The 18,021-nt window shown below is 35.7% G+C and overlaps 1 protein-coding gene across 1 annotated transcript in view; it reads right to left on the bottom strand.

Annotated features, from left to right (window-relative positions):
- The window catches only part of IFIH1 (interferon induced with helicase C domain 1), a 57,316-nt gene that overhangs the window by 18,082 nt on the left and 21,213 nt on the right, over positions 1-18,021 (bottom strand). The window contains exons 4-5 of the mRNA XM_025471048.3: positions 11,115-11,219; positions 5,314-5,534 (exon numbers count right to left, since the gene is read on the bottom strand). Of these exons, the coding sequence (XP_025326833.1) occupies positions 5,314-5,534; positions 11,115-11,219 (326 nt within the window). The remainder of the gene's footprint in view (positions 1-5,313; positions 5,535-11,114; positions 11,220-18,021) is intronic.

Here is an 18,021-nt window from a genome sequence, read left to right on the forward strand (position 1 = left end):
CAGGTTGGCAAAATAAGTGGAAATCTTTCAGGGATGACTGGCATTATGTTGTCGGAGTATGTTGGCATTGAAGTTACTCAACGTGACGGCGATTCACAATATCTTTGCATTCACTGGCCAGTCAAAATATAGGTCTTCATAAAGATCCTGACCTGCAAGACCATCACCCTGAAGATGGAACCCAGCGAGAATGTGAAGGCCAAGACCCAAGATAAAGAAGGCATGCCCCCTGGCCAGCAGAGGTGCATCTTTGCAGGCAAGCAGTTGGAAGATGGCCACATTCTTTCTGGTTACAACATCCAGAAAGTGCCAGCCCTATACTTGGTCCTCTGTCTGAGGGATGGCTATTAATTCTTCAGTCTTGCATTCACACTCCCCAGTGATGGCATTACTCTGCATAATGGGCATTTACCCCAAATTAAGTTTAAAAATTACCAGTTTCAGTAAAAGCTCAACCTGTTGAAATTTTAACAAAGGTCTTGTTGCATGGAAGTAAAATAAAATCCTTTTAGCTGGATCTCTGTATGTCATAGTATCTGCAGAAGGTGGTTGAGTTGACACCTCAATGCTACACATTACTAGTCATATAGAATACCACCCAGATCAGGGAAAGGAATAACCAGGATATCTTGAAGGTTATATCCTAGGAGAGTTTTTACCATGGAAGCCTAGGGATATACAGTGTGGCAAGAAGAGAGTTGGCAGAAAGAGTTTCAAGGAAAAAGCATCAAAGAGTAAGCATTATACTCATAATATAATTACCAGATAATATGATCAGTGGTTATCTTTCCACTGGTCTGCAGAACATGTGTTATTCGTCTTTTTCCTTGAGGCGAGCTCCATTATGTGTAAAATGAGGGCTGGCTGATACCTCTGGCTGAGAACAGTGTACAGTGAACTTTGTATCACTGTTTAATATAAATAATGAAGTTATCGAAGGGTGAGTGTGGAAAGAGAAGGAGTAAAATAGAATCTAGTCATTTCAAGAAAATAGTGAGGACCTAAAACTAATAACCAACTTTGGTAAGTGGGAGAAAATAACACAAGGTGAGAAAAATAAGAAGAGAGACTTTCTGTTAGTGTTTTGGGGTTTTTGTTTTTTGTTTTTGTTTGTTTTTTGTCAAAGTCAAGTCTTTGGTCCATCTGCACAAAATCATTTGAGATATTTGGAAAATACAAACTCCTGGGCCTCATCAAAAGGCCACTGAATCTAGTGATCATCTCTAGGGACACAACTTTGTAGTTGTGTAGGGACACAACTTGCACTTATATGAAAGCTCTCACGTGACAATAAATCTTTAAAATGTGAGAACCGCAGCTCTTCTTTCTCTTACACAAAGTCATTGCTGACACATCTTTCTAGAACTATTCTTTTTCTTCTACTTACATGAGACAGAGGAAAAAATCTGAGAAGGGAGTAAGAAAGACTCTGAAGAAGAGAATGAAAATTAAGCTTAGTGGAAAGAGCAAGATCCAGAGGAGAGAAAGTTAGCCCTAAAAACTACTCCAGCCACTTGGTTATTATGTGTCCTTGGACAAGTTACTGAATCATCTCAATCATTTCAATTTCCACATCAAAAAATGAGAATGTTAACAATCAATGTTAAACTACTGATAACACTGTTGTGAAAATTAAATAAATATAAGCTGTCATTTTTCTGGTCCTCAGAAACTTTCCTGATATTTTTCTGATTCTTTTATTCCAGTACAGGGGGAAAAAAAGGCCAGTTGGCTTCAGAAGATAAGGGTTCAAGTTTCAGCTCAGCTGCTTATTGGAAGGATGAGCCCTGACAGATCAAATAAAGCCTCAGAGCCCCAATTTTCTGATGAGTAAAATGACAATAATTATGGTTACCTCATCGAGTAGCTGTGTAGATTTAGTGAGATACAATAAAAATAATTAATACTGTATCATGAACTATAATGCAATATTAATAATTATATGATTAATATACATCTCTCATTTCTTAGATTGTAGATTCCTGATAATAGGATCTGTCTTTGATTTGTCTTTAAATACCCTCATGCTGTTGAATGATTTAAGAATCTCTATACCATGGGGTGACATAGCAACCTGGGGTTCAGCCCATAAAGGATAAGTCAAGACCTTCCAAAGAAGCAGCATCTTCTGGCCTACAGAACAAAAATAAGTTTTCACAGGAGGTAGCAGGTGTTGGAAATCCTGATACTCACTCTGGGTGGCGTTGACTTCCTACTGAAGGACACAGAGAAAGCCAGATGCAAGTCTGACATGGCTAATTGGGAGGTGTGTGGTCCTCTTGGAGCCTTTTCCTGAGATGTGACAGAGTGCCTGCCAAGACTAATCAAACCCAACTGCTACCCACTTCTGCTGAATCATATGGGGCTGCATTATAGCATCTGAAGGAACCTGGGATTTATCTCTCGTGATGTTGAAGCCCTAGATAGGAAATAGAAAGTCTGGGAACACAGGTGGTGTTTTCATTTCTCCCTGCATTTGAAGGCGATAACTTTGGAAAGCATGGAGGCAGGGAGATGAAAGTAAATGATGTTAGAGGGGACAGGATTTCTCTTTTTGAGATCAAGGGTTACGATGCCATCTATTAGGCCAAATATAAACCTAAGGTTATGTGACATAGAGGACCAGAGATTTCCTGACTCAGTCGAAGAGAACTGAAGCTCAAGTTACTTTAAAATGGAAAGAAATGGGATGATAAAGTAAACAATTGTGACATATATGGAAGAACTAGTGGAGGGATTTCTAGTGATTCTTAGGGAAAAATACCAGAGAAGCAGATGATGAATTAGACTTACGTCTTTAACTGTCTCAATAACAGTGCAGTGAAAATGAATAATTAATGAGGATAATTTAACATTTAAACATGGCTGCAAATGTGGATTTGCAAGAATCACCTCAATCCAATGAGATGAAAAATTCATGATGAGCATACAACATCGAGAGGAGGAATCATTATAAGAACAAGGTGCGTTAGATGCATACAAAAACCTGAGGCCTGCGAGGATCAATCAACATGCATAAGATGAAGAAATGAATATAAGTATTCGCATTTAGGCTCAAAAATTAACTGCACAAAAATAAGTTAAAAGAATTCTAGTTTAACAGATTTTCAGACAAAAAAGAAACTGAGGCTTTTAGTTTACAGCAAACTCCAGATGAATCTCTGGGTGCCAGCACCAGTGATAAATGCAAACCAGGTTGTGGGCTTAGAGTCACATCTCATCTCTCTTACAGTCTGCACTAATAACACCATATCTATAGTATTTTGCCCAACTCTGGACGCTGTACTTGAAGAAGGTCCTAAATAAATGAATCAAAAATTATGGGCACTCAGGATGATAAAAAATCTGGAAACCATGCTATATGAAAATTAGTTAAAGGAACTGGAATACTTATCCCAGGGAACAAAAGAGAAAAATGACTTAGTAGCCATATTGCTGTCTTCTCAATGTGAAGGGCAGTCACGAGGCAGGAGAATTCATACTTACTTTTTATAATCACACTGGAAAGAACTCTAACCAATGAGTGTGGATCCCAGAGAAACAGATTTTGTTAGGGCTTTTCCATCAGTGCCAGCTATTCAAAGAATGGATCAAGCTATCTTATTAAAAGCGGGACTTCCTGGGTATTCCAGCTTACTCAGCAGGGGTGAGAGAACCACACTGCGATGGATGAGAGCTGGATCCTGAAGTCCTCTTTCAGCTCTAAGAGTTTATGACCCTGGGGTCTGATAAGAGAAGGCAAGGAAGCAGATGAATCAAAAATATCTCCTAGGTGTTGAGGCTTCATGCTTTGGAGGAGGTGGTATAAGTAACAAAGAGATAGTTGAGGAGGGAAGGAGACCCTCAGGGAGGCAAATACAGTTTGAAGAAACTGCAGAATATTCAAATGGTTTCAGGAACTCCAGTTGAAGTACCTTCAAATCCAGTTAACTTTGTTCTTTTCTCTAAACCTGGCACTTAAGACCCTGTTTACTGGTTAAGGAGTTCCATTTAATCAGTCATGGAGGTGAGGAAGGAGGAGTGGGGGAAAGAACTAAAACTTACTGAGTCATTCGCAGGCTTAAGATAGACTAAATTTCAGAGCAACTATACTGGGTAGTATTATCTTGTTCATTTTACAGATGAGGAAACTAAAGTAAGGAGAAGTTAGGAATTTGTCCAAGGTCAAACTACTGGTGGGTAGAATTTGTATTCAGAGCTAGATTCCTTTTATTCCAAAAGATAATATCCTTAAGAAAGAGAATATGTGAAAGGATATTTCCAAATAAATTCTAATGTATCACTATTGTCACAAGAGAAATAAAACGGTTCTAATAGTAGGCATTCAAGTATAAAGAAGAGGTCTTTCGACTTAGCAGATACATTCAAAATGCATTTGGAACTACATGATAGAAATTATTCAGATCATATATTCTGAGCATGTTTCTTTGGTACTGAACGGCAGGTTGCAACTAAACCCTTTGGCATAATAGAAATCCAAGAATACAGAAAAGCTGTATAGCCCATTACTATATTTTTGGTAAAGGAAATGAGGAAAGTCTAGTTACTCTAAGTAATAGAAAAAAGACTATGTCTGACCATGCCAATGTATACTCAATTTTACTCCACAAAAGTAAAGATTAACCTGCCCAACATACAGATTTACAAGTTAATAAACTCATTTATCTGAATAAAGCTCAAATAACTAGATTTTATTTTACTGTGGAGATGACTTATACCTATTTATGAGGATCGGTCTTTAGATGTCCCAAAATATAAATTATTAGAGGAAAACTTCAGTTGCATTTCGGGTAACATCTATATAATAACTCTTAAAAGTTATCTATTTTCCTTTTTAACTTGATTTAGACCAGCCAAATATTCACTTAATTTTCTCTTTGTCTTCAAGCAAATGATATATATTCTGGTAAGAAGGACTTATGACCTTTGACTAAGGGTCAACAGCTAAAGAGATTCCAAAAGACAGTATCTGATCCTAGATTGCAGTACTATTTTGAAGTTATTCATGTCCATGTACATGATAATTTAAATTAGTGCCAGTTAACCTTAAAGAATATCTGGGTAAATGTATTTACACATAAATAACAGCTATTTGATTTATGCTCTGGTATTATGAAAAAATATTTTAAAAGCTAATAACTTAGATATTACATAAACCTGCAAAAACAGCAAAGATTTAAAATAAAATAAGTTACTTATTTTGATATTACTCTTAATTACATTAAATCTGTATTGTTATGTATGTAATTTTACAAATGCTTCAGAAAAATAAAGTAAAAATAAACACTGTTGTATTATGTGCTATTTGAATACCTTATTGACAAGGACTATGACTTTTCCAGGTTCAGATGCTTTTTTCTTCTTGTCCAAGTGATCCTTGGCAATGTAAACAGCCACTCTGGTTTTCCCACTCCCTGTAGGGAGGCATATAATGATATTTTTCCCCTCCAAGGCTGGTTGGGCGACTTCCATTTGGTAAGGCCTGAGATGCAGTTCTGGCTCAGGGGATGCTCTTTCTGCCACATTCTCTTCATCTGAAGGAAATTAAAAGGTAGAAAAATAAGGGAATGGGCAATAAAATAACTAAGGCTAGGAAATCCAAAACTGAATATAGGCTTCTCACAGTTTAAATTCCTTTTCATGTGTGGTTCAAACCAATCCATTTTTCTAGTTTCTGTACCAAATGGGCATCAGCTCTAGGCTGGCATTTGCAGGATACGACCCAGGCACTCCATCATGAAGGTGGCCTGGGGATGGAGGTGCAGAGGGAGTGAATTAACAGGATGGAGGACAGGAAGGGGAGGCAACATGGGAGAGTCCTTTCACAGTGTGGGCAAAGCCAGGGGAAATTGCAAAAAGGGCTGTGGTACAGAATTGACAGTAATGATTCTTAATGCATCAGACTTTCTAGTTCTTTGTTGAGCCCTTATGCCCTACTTGTGTCTTATCACCTACAATTCAAGGGGAACTGGGAAAGCAGGAGCCATAGTTCCGTACCACCTCCTCCCTTCTTTTTATTGCAGAGAAGATATTATAGCTGATGGAGCTTTCCCTTATTAGAAAAACTTTGACAATAAAGTATCCAAAAGCCAGCCTGTCTGTCTATCTATCTATCTATCTATCTATCTATCTATCTATCTATCTATCATCTATCTATCTATCATCTATCTATCTCAAATATCTAAAATGGCAAAAACAATCCTATTTTTGCCATGTGAGGTAGCTGCTTTAAACAGAAGCCATATTTAGGGAGAAGGAGAAAATCTCCCATGCAAACTTTTAACTGATAGGTTTTCATTAAAAGATGAAAAGCAATTTTGTTGGTTTAAATTGAATTGTGACTAATTCTGGCATTTAGTTTTGAATTGTGATCTTTATCACTTTCTTATATGTATTCTCCACGCATCCATATTTTCCTGAAACTCAAAATGTGATATATTAAAAATCTTTCCAATTAACATAGATTCTTAAAGTTAAAATTCTCATAAAGTACTAACATACCCTAATTTTTTAAACTATAGAATAAAATTGTTAAAACATATCTCGGTTTAAATGTATTTTGTTTAAAAGTGATCATATTTATGTATAGGGAAAGAGATCATATTTTCCAGGGGAAAAAAGGTCTAAAAATGTATACTCTATCATGTGGAATGCAGTAAAATAAATATTATATCAATTTAAAACCCATCTTTTGCTTTATGCAATCGTAAGAAAAAATGAAATGACAGCATTTAGTACTTCATTACACATGAAGTATTCCTTCTCTTATCAATGATTGCAATAAAACTAAACTAATATAATCCCATTAACTTCACAAAAGTTGCTGATGATTCCATTTCAGCAACTGGGTGATTCTATTTAAATGGGTTTTAGCTTATTGCGATAGTACTATCTGCACAGGTAGGAAAATTCACACCAAATATCACTTAGTAAGAGTCAGTCATCTACTAACCTGGCAGGAAATTTGCCTTCTGTATGGATGAGTAAACAAAGCAATACATTTAAGTTATCATTGGATCATCTGCTGATTCATTTAATATGATTTTCAGGAAAAACCCATTTAAGATCACCAACATTTAAAGATACACATTTATAAGTTTGCTTTCCATGCTTGCTTTGAACTCTACAGCAATTGTAATAATTCATCTTCTATTATATTTATGCAAGGTTCAAATTTATTTAAGAATATCTTTACTTCTCTGCTATGTGGCTCTTATAATTTAAAAAATCCTAATATTCTACCTATATTATGAGAATTGATTACCCAACTTTTCCAAAAGAGCAAGAATATTTGCAATAAAGATATACTTTAAGTTGTGTTTAGCATCAAGATTCAGAAATTTACTTTTGCTAAGTTGATATTTAATTTAGGAAAGTCCTTAAAAGAGATTAGCAAATTATTCCCTTTAATTTCACTCTAGGTATATTTTTGCACGGATTTTAAAAAATAACAAAATTTGGCTTCCCTTGAAATAGTTACAAGTACCCCTTTAAATAATCAGTTTCCCTTTTGTTTTTCATGTTTACTACTGTATCCTTGGGTAACACAAATTAAAAAGAGAAACTTAGAGCAATTTTCTGTCTCTTTCCCAAGTAATCTAAAACTAAGTCAAATGAGTAAAACACTCATGCATTCTACATATTGCACTAATAGATATGAGTTAAGATGTTAAAAGGGCTATCATGTTCAAAATTTGATTCTAGAACCAAACTTATTTGTTTCACTGCCACCTAACTCATCATGTACTTCTAGTTCATTCTGCCCCAAATATTTATGGGGTACTTCTTTTTTTGTGTGTGTATTTTTTTATTAGAGTTCAATTTGTCGGCATATAGTATAACACCCAATGCTCATCCCCTTAGTGCCCATCACCCAGACACCCTGTCTCCCCGCCCACCTTCCCTTCCACCACCCCTTGTTCGTTTCCCAGAGTTAGGAGTCTCTCATGGTTTGACTCCTCTCTGATATTTCCCACTCATTTTCTCTCCTTTCTACGGAGTACTTCTTATATGCCATGTAGTCCCAGGCATATAGCCCTTGTCTTCAGGGACTTCAGAGCCTAAAATACTATACTGCTGCCACTAAAAAATATCTGGCTATTAGACAGGTAGCTCAATTAGCATCCATACTTTTGAGTCAAGTCCGGGAAACTTGATAGGTAGCCCCAAGTTTGAAAGACAAGCACAGAGTGAAAATGGGAAAAAAAATTAGAGTTGGATTCATTGTGAGAACAGCATCCAAAGAAGAGCTGGGTGAGTGCTAAATATTCAGCCTGATTCTTGCCTTATCACATCCTCTGACACAGGGATGGAAGAATTTATCCACATAAGCAATGAAAAGAGAATTTTCTCTTCTCTGTCACCAGAAGGAGAGAACTGGGCTGGTGTCAATGAGCTAGGAGCCAATTTCCTTTATAAAAGAAATGTTTGGGTTTTTGTTTGTTTGTTTTTTGTTTCTCTTTGGCTTGCTTTGAAAAGCAAAATCAATTACATGCAATAATGAATGTGGTATTTAAAATATGCACAAGCTTCGAATAACGTTGTGCCCTTCCCCTATAACAAATATTGGTTGAAGACCTTGAAATTATACGATACCATATAAATGGTCAAAAAATAAAATCAAATAGGACTTAAATAATAACATTTTATTGGAACTACACCATGTGGCACATTTCATTCTCACATTGATTTTGACAGCTGAGTTATTCTTGGAGAGAAAAGGTCTGTCACTGCATGTGTTTGAAATCGACAAAGTATTCCTTTACCTATAGTATGTAACTACAGAAAAACACGCCATTCCAGCTGGACAAATATTAATAGGTATTACCTCAAAATAGTAAGGAAACACTTTCTACATATCAGGCCAATGTGTATTGCCAAAAATATTGCCACTTTGTGAGATGCGGTATATCTCTATAAAAATGAGAGACAGAAAAACAAAAAAGCCTTCCACAGCATAATTAGAATATTTAAACTTTAAAAGCATCATTAATCATATTTTACTATGATGTAATACTTCCACGAAGGGACATAATGTTATAGTATTGGGTCACATTCATGATCTTTATGTCCCATTATATAATTGGTGAAGGTGGAAAGGACATATGGGATAGAATCCCTTTTTGTCAACCTCAAAGTTTAAGATATTATCCCAAACACTGTAATGTTTTTCAGAAATTCAATATATGTTCACCAATTTGCAATTTATCTAATCCTTTTTTTTTTGCATTGATTTCTACTTCGGTCTATATCATGTACCTGAGGGAAAGGAATTTCATAATTTTATAAATTCAGAATTTTACTACACACTGTGCAAAGTAATTCTCTGTTTCTAAGCACTGACCTCATCTAGACCATCAATGGGTGCCCTCTGAAAATGTGTTTGCCTTCAAATATATTTGCCTTTGAAAATGTATTTGCTTTTTAAAAGTAGGTTGCGTTCAGATTTATCACGTCTTTCATGCCACATTGAGGACTGAAAATCAGCAAATAGTTACATTTGCTAGCAGCTCTAAATAGACAAAATGCCCAGTACATAGAGCATGCCCATTAAATATTTATTGAAGGAATGAATATTGTTGAAAAGCCCTTACTAGACAAACAAAAATTAGGATGAGGTCCAGAAGCTTAAAACAACCATAAAGATGTTAAATATTAGCTAGAGCATAGTCTGAGTTCTAACATCAATAACATTTAATAGAAATGTTAATTATTAAATCTAACAACTGTATAACAAGTTTGGAAAAATCAAATATAAGCCACAGAAAAAAGCACAGGGCAATAAGTTAATAAACACTGAGTGCAGTGAACAGAAAATGAATTAACCTTTTAAAATCTTGGAAAGCTTTTAGGGCAGATGACCATTTTTATGTAAACGATGTTGTCCCTTTAGGATTCTCCTGACTAAATTTCTAGAAGTCTCCTGACAATGCGGGGGAATCTGAAGTTCACAATATTTTCCAAGTGTTTTCTACAACTCAATCACAGAACAAATGAGTAACAAGGTATTTTGTGTTTCCTAATTTGCCGGTTTCCTACTGATTCTTAGCTGGCCACGTTGCACAGCATTTTTTGTTCGTTTATAATCATTAATTTTAATCGTGAAATATTTCAAACACACAGAACAAATATAAGAAGGTGTATAACCGATATGCGAGGATCTATCAGCTCTTAGAAAATGTTAACATTCTAGTTCAGTAGCAATCACTGGAATTACACACTCAAACAACAGAAAGAGGCCATATGAAATCGACCATACTGACAGAATTTAGGCAATCCGGTAACAGGAAATATTGCTGAAGTGTGGGGTTGGGAGGAGGCCCTCTCATTTACTGCTGGTGTGCTATCCAACTAATAGAGCATTAGGGAAACACCTAATAAAGTTCTCATTTAGTGACAGAAATAATTTTGGAAGCTCTACTTTTATGCCAGAGATATTTAGACAATTGAATCTCTTTTAACTACATGTGTAATTTTTAGTTTTTCATTTTAAAAGGACTCTTGTTAACCGGGTGACGGGCAGTAAGGAGGGCATGTGATGGAATGAGCACCGGGTGTTATAGGCAACTCAATGAGTCACTGAACTGTACCTATGCTATATGTCAATTAATTGAATTTAAATAAAAGGATATTTTAAAAAATAAATAAATAATAAAAGGACTCTTGTTACCTGCGGTTAATCTAGAGTCACAATTATCTTATTGATAGTATTAACTTTTTATTTAAAATGTATTTTAGTTTAAAAAAAATTAAAAAGTAGGGTTTGGGAACACATGTTCCAAACTGAATACATAATTTAAATGCAGTCAAATTAAGAAACAGATAGCATAAATAAAATAGATGACCTGATTCTATGGAATGTGGAATATGCATATTCTTATCTACACCAAAAAGATAAGTACTAGATCAAAAATTAGAGAGCTTGATTCTAAGACTTTTATAAGTTGTACTTTTAAAGAAAGTGAATGGCAAAGTTCCAAAACCACTTCAACTGTAGAAAAGAATTGCTTTAATTGCATAAATACATTAGGGAGGGTATGAACAGCCCCCATGCTTTCCACTATATGGCGTCTTATTTCACACTTTTTAAGGTTTACACAACAGTTAGGCAGTACCTGAATCACTTCCCATGGTGCCTGAATCACTGCCCATGTTGCTGTTATGTCCAAGACTTTCATCTAAGCAGCTGACACTTCCTTCTGCCAAACTTGTGTCTGATTCTGCAAAGGAAAACATTTTAAAATATTTTTAAAATATTTCTGAGAATAAACGTATTTTAACTGCACACCTCTACAGCACACAGTACATACAGTTCAATGCAAGTGGAAAAGGCACACCCAGACAATTGTGAATAAAAGGTAAGAGTTTCTGGCAAGCCACAATTAAAAACTCTACTATGGAAGAGCAGCTGGCGGGTAGTGAATCAAACATATACACCTACTTGAAGTATCGTACATCTGATATGAGAGCAAACACAAACTTGTAAACATTGATGACTTTGGTTGTCCCCCCACGTGGAGATTTTGTCCAAGAAAAGAAAATCTAGGCTTGATAATGGCACTGAAACAGAAAGTATTATATAGTAACCACTGAGTTATTTTAACACAATATGGTAGGGAATTAATAAGGTTTAAAAAATTATTAAAGTACACAGTTCTATTGATTGGTTATGAAAATAACAGTTCAGTGATAAACATAACTTTAAAATCTCAAAGAATGTGCTCAAAAAGAATCTCATTAAAGCCTGGCATTGCAGTTGTACTGGAAGCTTATATGAGGTTGGAAATAAACGTCTTCCTTTACTACAATTAAATTAAGCTTCCATCAAAAAGTTACGGTTAAGATGAATGGCAAGAGCGTTCCCTTAACTTGTGAATCCCAACGTTTGGTTTTCAGTACTCAGTATCAATGCCTTTTGAAAGTCCTTTTTTCCCTCTAGGGAAGACTTCCCTGTTTACAATTTATTGCCAAGGACTTATGCAATCTTATCCACAAGGATCAGAACTATCGTGAAACTGGTAAACGTAAATGAAAGATGGCAACAAATGTCGGCTCTGGAATCAGGACTTGTGAAATTTGCTGTTGAGGTTGCTCTGAGCCTGGCTGGCCCTTATTTAAAATGGGGATAGTACAATTCACCTCCTAGAATTTGATAGCCATTAAATGATATTAGGTACAATAAGCTCTTAGCACTGTTGCTTAACTGCTGATGACTGGAAAATGAAATAAAAATTAGGTCGTTGGCATATTATGAGGGTAGGAGTTCCATTAAATAATGTTCTTCCTACAATTAATGACATTTCATAATATTTATACTTGTTTCAGAATTCTCATTTCATGCTCAAGCTCCCAAACTCACTGAATAAATTACATGAAGGTAGCCTTGAGCTACTTAAAACTAATCTGAGTGTCACACATTTAGGGCTAGAAATAGAAATGGTTGAAAAATGCACATAGTATATTATCAATAAAACTTCTCTGGAAAAAGACAGTGTACAACTCCTCAAAACTACAAGTATCTTCTTTTTCCTTAACCACTTGTTTTTTTTAAGTGGGTTCCTTGAGGTGTAATATACATACTGCAAAAATCACTCTTTTTAGGTTGTTCTCTTAGGTAGGTTTGGTTTGGTGAGTCTGACAAATATATGCAGTTTTGCAACCACCATCACAAACAAGATTTTCTTGTCACCTCGGAAGTCTGCTCAAGCTCCTTTGGTGTCATTTCTCTTCTGCTGTCCCCCAGGGGTCCCTGATTTGGTTTCTGTCCCTATGGTTTGGCCTTCTCCAGAATGTCTCATAAATGGATCCACACAGTTGTAGCCTCTGTTAGACTTCTTTAACATAGCATAAGATGTTCGAGATGCATCCACGTTGTTTATATCAGGAACATTCCTTTTTATTGCTGACTAGTACTCCGGGAGCATCTGCAACATCTGTGACATCTCCCTTCCAACTTGGATAAGCCTAGTCAGCGGGAAATATAACGTAATCATAGCCAATGCTGATCAAACATGTATGGATGGCATCTTTCTTAAAAGTTAAGAGAAAGCTGATAAGAAATTTGTAGAAAAATTCTCAATGGACATACATACTGTTTAAGTATATTAGCACAACATAAATATACTAATGTGAAAATACTGTGCCTACCAGTTGTCATAGATTAGCTTTCAAACTCAGATTTGAGGAATCCCTTATGATCACACGGGAAAACCTGTATATCTCACTGAGAGATTTTAAATATGGCACTTTGCAATTCCCAGAGGTATGCCTTGTTAGAAGCTTAGAGGCGAGTGTGGGATAGAACTGTCAAGTAGAAGAGCGTTTTGGGCAGATGTACTGATGAAAAGAGAATATGATTTATAAGGAAAAGGCAAGGTGTAAAATGAGATGGAGAAAATGTCATTGCAAGGATAATTCTAGATCTAGAAATATAGACTAAGACTCCTGAAGCAAAAAAAAAGTAAATTTTGACATGCGTTTCATTTGTTTTAAATATGGTATTAGAACTGAAGATAATACTAAAAATACTAAAAAATACTGATAAGTATTATCTAAAATCCAACCCTGTATCTTTAAGTTTCCTACTATCCATAACACAAGTGGAAATTATACTTGATTTTCGTTGCATTTTCTAACCACTAGCAGTTAACCAACAATCTTAAAACTACTTTGTATATATGTAAAATCGAGGTTTTCTCCATGCTTTGTTTTAACATAGATAAGTTTAGGGGAGCTAATTTAGTGCAATGTGCATGATTAATTTATAAATAATAAAGAAAGTTGTTACCAAAAATAGGGTATTATTAATTAAGTTTATTATATGGATTATTTTGGTCTTACAAACAAATCTGCAATGTGTCGGGAAGACACTGGGCTCAGTGCCTTCACAGATGTATATTACACTTTAAACCTCAACATCCTATGTGGTAGATACTCATTATCACCTCAGTTTTACAGTTGAAAAAACAAGGCCCAGAGAAGTTAAATGATTTATCCTGATCACACAGCTAGAATGGGGCCCAGCTAGGAGTCCTCATCTTCTGAATCCAAGCCTGGTATTCTGGTGCTTTTTATTTGATACAAATCACGGCTGATGATTTGTGTGAAGCTTTATAAACAAGCAAACAATCCTATATCCAAGTGTTAAGTGAAATGAAAGTTGATTATTGTTGTCGTTGTTTAAAAGCATATAGTCATTTTCATGGTAATGTCAAATTCTCTATCAATCTTGAAACAGTTTATCTCCCAAGGGGGAAAAAAAAAAGTAGAGAGATTTTATTATTTTGCTAACATTTCTGATTTCGTCGATAGACTTTTGTTTACTTTACATTTAAACATCCACATTTATTTTGAAATTTACTTTTTTGCATGCAAATAAAAGAGGAGCTCTTCCATCCTTGTTAAACAAAATTAATTGGAATAATTCTGCTAGAGATAATTATGAAAATGAAAGTGAATATATAGAGGTCTATTTCTTTGTCATTTTGAGGATATATAAAATCTCCACTTTCTCAACACAAAAATAATTTTGTTTCCTAGGCAGCGAATTCTTATGCATTTCATATAATTTCTTTTATTTCATAGAAAGAGAAGTACTAAAGGAAATAACTTTAATAATAAAAGAAAATATATTGAATCTCCCATAACATTAAGAATGTCTTTCCCAGAGATTTTCTTCCTACATTCACTTAAAGAAACTATGTTTAAAAAAATCACACAAACACACATACACATGAAGTCAGATCAAGTGGTTCTATGATGCCAAAATTAATCCAAGCTATAAGTTTATAAGCCAAGAATTCCTGCAACTGATTTATATAGTATTATTTTGTTTCATTCCTTGTACTTTTTCACAGTATGTCAATCTGGACTTACATCCTGATGAACAAAGTCATGTCTATGATTTTAAAATAGATCAGATAAAATAGTCAATTGAAGGCAGCGTGTTGCCATGAAAAGAACATTGTGCCATGGAGTCAAACAGATCGGTCTCCAGACCTGAGCTCAGCCACTGCTAACAAATGACTTAGCCTTTGTTTTCCTAAAATTTTTAAAATATAGACAGTAGTTTCTACTTTCTCATTTATTTTGAGAATGATTCCGTTAGATAGAGGAAATGAATCTTGAAGAGAAACAAATCTTAAATTCTCATGAAGTTGCTACTTAAATGGGCTTTGAATATTGGAGTTATATTATATAATAAGTTTAGTTAACTTTTATATAGGTGTCATTTCCTCTTGGGAAAATACCAAAGCTGGCTACAAAATAGATTAGAAAATGCTGGTAATTTCTGTTTAAAAAAAAAAAAAAAAAAAGCAGTTATTTATATCAAACTCTTTTGGAATGAAGGAAAACGATACTCATCCAATTAAAAGATAGGATTTTCTGTAATAATTTTGTAAACAGCACAAAAAAAGAACAGTTCTGCGTACAATGATAGTGTCTAAGACCAGTCCATTAGCCATGGGAAAAATGCCTCATTTTTCAATCACAACTTGAATCTTTCACTAATAAGACAGAAATATTAACAGAATCTGAGAAATTTCACATTTAACATCTTCTAGACTTTAAATACTTTAAAATATTTTTAAACCATTTAGAAACCAAAAATATTGAAGTTAAAAAAATTCAAATGAAAAAAAAAAAAACCAACCTCTTGGTGGAAGGCCTTTTTAGATCTATTTCAATGTAAAGTATGCCCTCTGCTGGAAAATGCTATTATAACAATTAGTTGGTAAATACATTGTTTATTCAACCTAAGGGTTAAGTCTCATTAGGTCAGATTACAAATTGGTTCTTCCTTCTATTCCTGCCAGGTAATGTCCCTCCTATTTTCAGCCTAGATATATTTCTCACTCCACAGAATATTTCTTCTTTTTCACCCTTTGCCTCAGGCTGTCATACATTCTCTTTGCGGAAAAGTGGTTTTGCATTAGAGCAGGAAGCAGCGCAAGTGGCCAGGGCCCCTGAGGACGTTGAGAAAGAAGGACACCAGCAGATCCCATTCACCAGAGACGTAGTGCTTCCAAGGTCTGCCAATGGTCTAATTTCACTTGTCACGGTACTTGCATGTTTTTTCTAGTTCTGACCTTGTAATGCATTTTAGCTTCGCATATTTAGCAATTCCCTTTGCCTGGTTTCATAATCCCCACAGTCTGGAATGTAGACAACTATCCCTGAAGAGTCAAACATGTGTGCACGTATGGGCACACCCACAAAGACTTCAGAGGCTTCCTAAGTGTGCTTACTTCCCTACTACTAATACTGTTTCTTCCTGTCTTTCTTTCTTTAGGTCCTATCTTTTTCAACAGCTCTTATTGATACTTGAAAATGAACAACACTTGAGTATTGTCCGTATGGAAAAAGCAGGCTTCTTGTGAGGAGTACATTTGGGACTAAGATGCATCTTGATCACCCTCTTTCTTTTCCCTTCCTCCTCTCCTGTCTCATTGAGATATACTAGCCAAGCTCTTCAAGACCACCAATAAAGTTATTCTGGAATCTTCTCCTACTGTGGGTTCCTTTGAATCTTTCTGTGCTTTTCTGTGGGCTCCTATAATTGGATCAGACACATTGCTAAGACCTCTTGTCTTTTTTTTTTTTCTGAAATGCAAAGTATCCTAACACTCAAACACTCCTTTTCTTTTGAAATAACTTATCCTTAATCTTTTTTGAGAGGAAATAGATGACTTTTATTTTCAGCTCTATGTATATGGATTTGTGCGTGTGCGCGCGCGCACACACACACACACGCTCACATTTTGGTCTGTCAGATTCTGCTCTCTGTGCCAGGGAACATGTGTTCCCGCAGAATGGAGAGAAGCCACCTCCACCCACCTTGCATATTCTCTCCTGGATCCAAGCTTCTAGGAAATGAGTTCCCCAAAGAGAAAAAACTCTCCTAGAGCCACAGGCCCACATGGCTATCCATGGAGCTCCTTGCTCCTGTTTATAGAATTTATACTGCTGAAATGTTTCAGTCAGAATTAAATTTGAATTGTGTGTAAGTAATAGTGTTGGCTTACATTGTATCATGTATACCCTTTAGCCTTTGGACTTGGGTCTCCATATTTAAAAATAGTTATTAAAATACAGGGTTGTGGGGATAACCATGCCTACTAGAGTGTCCCATTCATTCACTGCCAGTCAGTAACAGAGGCAAAAAAGGCCCAGAGTAAATCAGTTATGAGTGAAAAGCCAGATGACCACATGGGAAGTAAGTCTTGGAAGTAACAAGGGTTAGTGACGGCAAGATAGAAGATGAATTGGAAACTTCTTTGCCTGGTAAGCACCCCGCAGGAAGAGCTATTCAAGTTAAGCAGGCTTAAAGCAAATGTGAGAAAAGTATGGGGAGAGATGCATCTAAGAGTGTCCTGGTAAATGCTCAATGGTGGGCTCTTTGAGGAAAAAAAATAATAAAACAAGACATGATTTAAAGTGTCTGCTAATTTCCATGGTGTAAATATTCCCGCCAGGGTGGATTTCAAGCTACCAGCGTGATGTCACAGAGTGGAGCTGAGAAGAGATGTGTGCATTTGGCTCTGGCAAGCCAGTGGAAGCCAGTTCCAGCTCCCCACAGTATGCATTCCTCCTATGAAGGACTCTCCTACAGTCATTATCTGACATGATCGGATACGCATTGTGCTCGTATTTCATAATTGTCCAAACAATGAATGATAAACTTGGAAGAGTATTTTTTCCATAGGGAAATCATTTATAAAAACCACAGAAAAACCAATTAACTCTCATCGATCTGAGAAGTCTTATCTCCTACCACCTCCCTCCCCCAAATCAAACTATTCATCTACACACATTTTTTTTTGTATCATTTTGCTGTGTTTGCTACAGCTGGATTTTGATGTATTTATTATAGTTGGATTCATTTTGTAGAGACTTTATTTTTCAGAGCAGTTTCAAGTTCATAGCAAAACTGAGTATAAGTACGGAGACTTTCCATAAAAGGCCTGCTCCCACATATGCAGAGCCCCCCCTCATTAACACTCCCGCCCTAAACATATTTTG

This window comes from Canis lupus, chromosome 36 (genome assembly GCF_003254725.2).
Source record: "Canis lupus dingo isolate Sandy chromosome 36, ASM325472v2, whole genome shotgun sequence".
NCBI classification, from domain to species: domain Eukaryota; kingdom Metazoa; phylum Chordata; class Mammalia; order Carnivora; family Canidae; genus Canis; species Canis lupus.